We start from the raw sequence: 7,011 nt of genomic DNA, 5'->3' as shown, positions 1-7,011 counted from the left end.
TTTCCCAGACTGGAAAGCTGGAAGGGGCTGGGGGGGGGGGGGGTCACAGTACCCGTGGAACCGCTGCCCTCAGGCGCACAGTAATTACAGCCAAGCCCAGTTTTAGTCTCTAGAAACTCCGGCAGTTCTGTCCCCAGGCTCTCACTGCGGCTGCATTCGAACCCAGAACTTCTGTCCTCCGGGCCCAGCCTCAACCACAGCCAGCAGCCAGCTGCCTGAAAGGGGGGGTGAGGGCTGAGAGCGCTGGAAAGGGGGGGAGAGGACAGATTGGGAAGGGCGTGAGAGGCCAAACAGAGAGCATTTTGTATGTGATCCGGGAGGGAAGAGGGAGCCTCTGAAGCTTGTTGAGGAAGGGCAGTGGGTGACGGGCTTAGAGCTTCATCTTGTCGCTTTTGCTACAGGTGGAGGATAGTTTGAAATGGGAAGAGAGGTAGGTAGTCAACTGGCTGCAGGAAGGGAGGAAGAAAGGAAGGAAGGGAGGGAGGGAAGGAAGAAAAGGAGAGAAGGAGAGAAGGAAGGAAGGGGAGGGAGGGAGGGAAGGAAGGAAGGAGAGAAGGAAGGGGGAGGGAGGGAGGGAGGAAGGAAGGAAGGAAGGGACAGAGGGAGGGAGGGAAGGAAAGAAAGAAAAGAAGGAAGGGGAGGGAGGGAGGGAGGGAAGGAAGGAAGGAGAGAAGGAGAGAAGAAAGGAAGGAAGGGGGAGGGAGGGAGGGAGGAAGGAAGGAAGGAAGAAGGAGAGAAGAAAGGAAGGAAGGGGGAGGGAGGGAGGGAGGGAGGGAAGGAAGGAAGGAAGGAGAGAAGGAGAGAAGAAGGAAGGAAGGGGGAGGGAGGGAGGGAGGGAAGGAAGGAAGGAGAGAAGGAGAGAAGAAAGGAAGGAAGGGGGAGGGAGGGAGGAAATAAGCATTTATTAAGCCCCTCCTGTGTGCCAGGCACTGTGCTAAGCTTCGGCAGGAATAGATGGAGGAGGCTGACCCGGAGTGGGTGAGGAGCTGATGATGCTCAGGGCCCCAAAAGGTCCTGCGGGGGGGGGAGGGGGGAACGGAATGAGCGAGCTCCCGCAGCCCACGAGCTAATGTTGGTAGCAGCGGGGGTGGGGGATGGGGAGCAGGAACAAGTCCCGCCGCTGGGGACAAGTTAACTTCCCCGGTGAAAGCTGGAGAAACCAGGCCGCACTTGGGCGGGAAAGCCGCGGGGGGAGGGGAGGGGTGCGCCACAAGCCGGGGCTGAACCCCGCGTGGGGGGATGGGCCGCCCCAAAAAGGGGGTCGGCCTTTAGAGAGCGAGCCCTGGTTGTCCCGCGGCAGGCCGCTAGGTGGCGCCCCGGCGCACAGAGAGCCAGACCCAGTCAGCGAGTTTTCCAGAGTTCAAATCCAGTCTCAGACACTTCCCGGCTCTGTGACATGTCACTTAACTCTGCTTGCCTCAGTTTCCTTCTCTGTAAAATGGCAAACCTCTTCAGTATTACTGCTGAAAAACCGCCAAATAGGGGCACACAGTTGGGCTGCAAGGTTGTAGTGCAAAGATTAGACGCTTTTTGTTTGGCTACAGGAGGCAGAACAGGGGGGTGGGTAACAGAGGGGAGGAAATTACAACCGGGCCAAAATAGGCTTGATATCAGGAAAACAAAACTTCCGGTGACCTGGAGCGATAGGCCACCTAGCCAGGGCCCTTGGCACATAGGACAGTAAATCTGCACTCTGACCTGGCCTAGGACCCCTGAACTCTGACCTGGCCTAGGACCCCTGAACTCTGACCTGGCCTAGGGCCCCCTGCACTCTGGCCTGGCCTAGGGCCCCCTGCACTCTCACCTGGCCTAGGACCCCTGAACTTTGACCTGGCCTAGGGCCCCCTGCACTCTGGCCTGGCCCAGGGCCATCTACAAGCTTCTCCTCTAAAGGCCTCAGGGAGCCCATAGGACCGCACTTGCCCAGGCTTCCCCCTTCCCCCCCTGGCCTCATTGTGAGCCCGGCAGGAAGCCCGCTCCCTCCCCCCACAGCCACCCAAACTCGGGGAGGTGCAGAGAAGTGACTTGCCCAGGGTCTCCCGGACGGAAGTTGACAGGACCCCGGCTCTCCAGCAGGAAGAGGCCTCCGCAGCCTTAGTCCGCCCCCGATCTCATGTTACAGAGGGGAAAACTGAGGCCCCGGGAGGGGATCTGCTTTGCCGCAGACCTCATGGGTGGCAATGGCAGAGCCGAGATCTGAACCCAGAGCCCGTGAGTCCCCAGCTGCCAAGGTCCCCAGAGAACCTTCCCTTCCCTTGCACAGACCCAGGCTCCTCCGCTCCCCAGCGGCTCCAGCTTCCCCGGGGGCGTGTCTGGCGCCGGCCCCTCGGGCCCCCAGCTCCGCAACGGAAGCGAACCCCCGCCGGGCAGGGAGCTCGTGGACCCGGAGGACCTGAACCTGACCTTGGAGGAGCTGCGGCTCAAGTACCTGGGCCCGCGGCGGAGCCGGCTCTTCGGGCCCATCTGCGCGGCCTACCTGCCCATCCTGGCGGTGGGCGCGGCGGGCAACGCCCTGACGTGCCTGGTCATCCTGCGGCACAAGGCCATGCGCACGCCCACCAACCACTACCTCCTCAGCCTGGCCGTGTCCGACCTGCTGGTGCTGCTGCTGGGCATGCCCCTGGAGCTCTACGAGCTGTGGCGCAACTACCCCTTCGGCCTGGGCGCCGGCGGCTGCTACTTCCGCACGCTGCTCTTCGAGACGGCCTGCCTGGCCTCCGTGCTCAACGTCACGGCGCTCAGCGTGGGCCGCTACGTGGCCGTGGCGCACCCGCTCCGGGCCAAGGCCGCGCTCACGCGGGCCCGCGCGCGCCGCGTCATCGCCGCGCTCTGGGCGGCCGCCGTGCTCTGCTCGCTGCCCAACACCAGCCTGCACGGGCTCCTGGAGCTGGAGGTGCCGGGCCGCGGCGTGGTGCCGGACTCGGCCGTGTGCACGCTGGTGCGCCCGCGCGCGCTCTACAACCTGGTGGTGCAGGGGACGGCGCTGCTCTTCTTCGGCCTGCCCGTGGCCACCATGGGCACCCTCTACGCGCTCATCGGCCTGAGGCTGCGGCGGGAGCGCCGCCTGTGGGCCCGCGCGGGGAGCGCCAGGGCCGGCGGCCCCGGGCCCGAGAAGCTGCGCCAGAGGCAGCTGACCAAGATGCTGTGTAAGTGACCGCCGCGGTGCCGGCCGGGAGAGGGCGGGAGGGGAGAGGCTGGGGGCGGGGGGGAGGGGAGAGTCTGGGGACACGGGGGGGGGGGGCGGGGAGGCTGGGGACACGGGGGGGGGGGGAGAGTCTGGGGACACAGGGGAGGGGGGGGAAGGGAGAGGCTGGGGACACGGGGGGACGGGGGAGGCTGGGGACACGGGGGGGGGGAGAGGCTGGGGGCAGGGGGGGGGGCCGGGGACAGGGGGGAGGGGAGAGGCTGGGGGCACGGGGGGGGGGAGAGTCTGGGGACACGGGGGGGGGGAGAGTCTGGGGACACGGGGGGGGGGGGAGAGTCTGGGGACACGGGGGGCGGAGAGGCCGGGGACATGGGGGGAGGGGGGAGAGGCTGGGGGCGGGGGGGAGGGGAGAGGCTGGGGACATGGGGGGGGGGAGAGGCTGGGGGCGGGGGGGGGGAGAGGCTGGGGACACGGGGGGGGGGGCCGGGGACAGGGGGGAGGGGAGAGGCTGGGGGCACAGGGGGGGGGAGAGGCTGGGGGCGGGGGGGGGGGGGGAGAGGCTGGGGACATGGTGGGGGGGGAGAGGCTGGGGGCGGGGGGGGGGGGGGGAGAGGCTGGGGACACGGGGGGGGGGAGAGGCTGGGGGCGGGGGGGGGGAGAGGCTGGGGACACGGGGGGAGGGGGGAGAGGCTGGGGGCGGGGGGGGGGAGGGGAGAGGCTGGGGGCACGGGGGGGAGGGGGAGAGGCTGGGGGCGGGGGGGGGGAGAGGCTGGGGACACGGTGGGGGGGGAGGGGAGAGGCTGGGGACAGGGGGGGGGGGGAGAGGCTGGGGACGGGGGGGGGGGGGGGGGAGAGGCTGGGGACATGGTGGGGGGGGGGGGGGGAGGCTGGGGACATGGTGGGGGGGGAGAGGCTGGGGGCGGGGGGGGAGAGGCTGGGGACGGGGGGGGGGGGGGAGAGGTGGGGACACGGTGGGGGGGGAGGGGAGAGGCTGGGGACACGGGGGGGGGAGAGGCTGGGGACATGGTGGGGGGGGGGGGGCGGAGAGGCCGGGGACATGGGGGGAGGGGGGAGGGGAAAGGCAGGTGGCCCCTTTTCCAGATGAGGAAGCTGAGGCTGCAGGGCCGGAGGGGCGGAGGGGGGGGAGGGGGGAAGGGGGATGCAGCGGGCCGCCGCGAGTCCCTGCCCTCTCGGTCCCGCAGTCGTGCTGGTGGTGGTGTTCGGCCTGTGCTGGGCCCCCTTCCACGTGGACCGCCTCATGTGGAGCTGCGTGTCCTCCTGGACGGAGGAGCTGCTCCAGGCCTTCCAGTATGTGCACGTGGCCTCCGGCGTCTTCTTCTACCTCAGCTCCGCCGCCAACCCCGTGCTCTACAGCCTGCTGTCCAGCCGCTTCCGGGGGGCCTTCCGCCAGGCCCTGGGCCTGCGGGGGCGCGGACGGCCCGGGACTGGTCCGGCCCAGCCACTGAAGGGGGGCCTGCTGCCAGCCGGGGTTCTGGGCAGCGGGAGCCCTCGCTCTCCCGGCTAGGAGGGAGAGTGGTCGGGGCAGCCTCAGAGAGGGCCAGGAGGGGCTGGCCAGAGATCCTCCACACAGGGAGGGGGGAGGGGAAGCAGGCCTGAAGCCAGCACTGGAACACTGCAAGTATTCTTTCATTTGTCCTCAAAACCTGGGAATAGATGCGTCTATGATCCCCATCTAACAGATGGAGAAACCGAGGCAGAGATCAAGCGACCTGGCCAGGGTCACGGGGCTGGCGCATGTCCGAGGCTGGATGGGAATTCAGGCTCAGCAAACTGGCCGCGCCGCTCCCCAGGAGGGAACCTCAGAATCCCCGGTGGGGGGTGCAGACATGAGACCTTCCCTCTCAGAGGGGGGGCTTTTCACCCTCCCCTGGATGACCTCCCGGGGCCCCTCCCACTCTGAGCTTCCACTTCCTTCCATAAAACCACCCTCAGCAAAGTCCGAGAGTCCCGGCCCCCCGGAGCAGGGAAGGATTCGAAGCTGGGACAGGCCTCAGTTTCCGCCTCTGGCAAACAAGGCCCGGACCAGACGGTCTCCGAGGAATCTTCCAGGTCTGTGAGCCGGGGACCCACCGAGTCCGGATTTCCTCTTGGACATCGCTAATCATTTCCATCTCCAGTGCGGGGGGAGGGGGGGGAGCTCCCCCATCCGCAGGGCTCGGGAGTCTGGAGGAGGACGGCCAAGGCTGAGGGAGCCGGAGATGCTCGGTGTGGAGGAGAGATGCCCCCAGGAGGCTCGCCGTCAGGACCCGAGGGCCGGCTCTGAGCCTCAGTCCGCTCCGGGGGGCTCCGGGGGAGGGGGCCCAGGCAGAAAAATCAGGAGCCACCCCCAGCTGTGGGCCGTCCAGGGGACTTCCGGCAGGGCCGGCCGGATGCCTCTGGTCCATCCCTCGGCCCCGTCGCTTCGTAGCCCGAATCACTGAATGGGTGTTGCTTCAGGAAAAGGGTGAAGACCGTAGCTTAAAAAAGCCAAGGTCCCCTGTTGCATCCAGGGCCGTCTCTGGTCACCCCGACCCGGCCCAGGTGGTGCCGAAGGGGAAGGTGAGGCAGGTGACTTGGCCTGGCAGCTTCCCTCACGCAGATCCGGTTCATGGTGTCACCTCCCTGATGTCGTGGTGCTCTTAGAGAACAAGGGACAAACCCGGCCCCTGGTCAGCCGTGGAGCCGTGGCCGTTGGAGCTCCTCCCAGTCCCGAGAGCCCACGTGGGCAAGCTCTTCCATTAAAAAGAACTCAGATGAAGAAATCCATCAATGAGTCAATCAACAACCCCCCTTTTTAGCTCTTAGAGTACCTGGCTGCAAAGCCCTCCGTTCCAGTGGACTCGATAAGTATGGATTAAGCGTCGGAGATACAAAGAAAGGCAGTTTATCCCTGGCAGAAAATGGGACAGCAACTGTCCAGACGAGATAAGGACGGGGAACGATTTCTTTCTTTCTTTCTTTCCTTTTTTTTTTTTTTGGCTGAAGCAATTAGGGTTAAGTGACTTGCCCAGGGTCACACAGCCGGGAAGTTTTAAGTGTCTAAGGTCAAATTTGAACTCAGGTCCTCCTGACCTCCACTGCGCCACCTAGCTGTCCCTACTTAACATATATTTCAACATGTTTTAACATATATTGGACTACCCGCCATCTAGGGGAGGAGGTGGGGAAAGGGGGGAACACAAGGTTTTGCAGGAGTCAATGGTGAAAAATTATCCGTGCGTATATTTGGAAAATAAAAAGCTTTAATAAAATAAAGACAATAAAGTTGCTAGCTCAAAGGAATGGCTTCCTGGTTGGCTGGGAAAGGTGCATTTGGTGACGAAGGTGGAACAAAAATCAAACAGCAGCTAACTTTGTAAAACTGGAAAACAAACAAAAACCAAAATAAAGTAAAATTGGCAAACTAGGCCCGGGCCCCTGTAAATGTCCCCCAAGATCATCCCACCCTACCTCATAGCGATGGCTTCCAGGGCCTCCTCTGGATGGCTTCTAGCTTTTCTTGGCATCCCCTAAAATGTGGTAACTCGGTCTGAAACAGTCTCCAGGGTGGAGGAGGGCGGGCCCATCGAATCCCCCCGAACGTTTACTTCCGCTGATGCCGTCCCATGCTGAATTAGCTTTGTCACAGAAAAAGCGTGAAAGCCACTAAGCTCCCCAGATCTTTTTCATCTCCATAGAGCAGTGGGCATGGAATCAGTTCAAGTCTGGCCTCAGACACTTCCCAGCTGTGTGACTCTGGCCAAGTCACCTAATTCTGTTTGTCCCAAGTCTCCTCTCTCAAATGAGAATTGACAGCCCTCTCCAATTTCCCTGCCAAGAAGGCCTCGAAAGGGGAAACAATTAAGCCACCAGGAAATCATCTAGCG

At 64.1% G+C, this 7,011-nt stretch overlaps 1 protein-coding gene across 1 annotated transcript; it reads left to right on the top strand.

Annotated features, from left to right (window-relative positions):
- Nucleotides 1–2,113: 2,113 nt before the first annotated feature.
- On the top strand, nucleotides 2,114–6,423 carry NMUR1 (neuromedin U receptor 1). The gene is made up of 3 exons (XM_051996478.1): nucleotides 2,114–2,136; nucleotides 2,224–3,146; nucleotides 4,348–6,423. Exons 1-3 carry the CDS (start codon nucleotides 2,114–2,116, stop codon nucleotides 4,668–4,670), a joined length of 1,269 nt encoding a protein of 422 aa, XP_051852438.1. The 3' UTR covers nucleotides 4,671–6,423.
- Nucleotides 6,424–7,011: the final 588 nt, after the last annotated feature.

The sequence above is a fragment of the Antechinus flavipes genome, chromosome 4 (genome assembly GCF_016432865.1).
Source record: "Antechinus flavipes isolate AdamAnt ecotype Samford, QLD, Australia chromosome 4, AdamAnt_v2, whole genome shotgun sequence".
In the NCBI taxonomy this organism is placed as follows: Eukaryota; Metazoa; Chordata; class Mammalia; order Dasyuromorphia; family Dasyuridae; genus Antechinus; species Antechinus flavipes.
Note: the sequence above shows the minus strand (reverse complement) of the source record. Positions and strands in the feature narration are given on the sequence as shown.

Excerpts from the sequence above, each read along its gene's own strand:
- NMUR1 (XM_051996478.1), top strand. The coding sequence starts at position 2,114 with ATGTTACAGAGGGGAAAACTGAG. Across the intron at positions 2,137-2,223 it reads TTACAGAGGGGAAAACTGAG|CTGCCAAGGTCCCCAGAGAA; the intron begins GCCCCGGGAGGG and ends GTGAGTCCCCAG. Across the intron at positions 3,147-4,347 it reads GCAGCTGACCAAGATGCTGT|TCGTGCTGGTGGTGGTGTTC; the intron begins GTAAGTGACCGC and ends TCGGTCCCGCAG.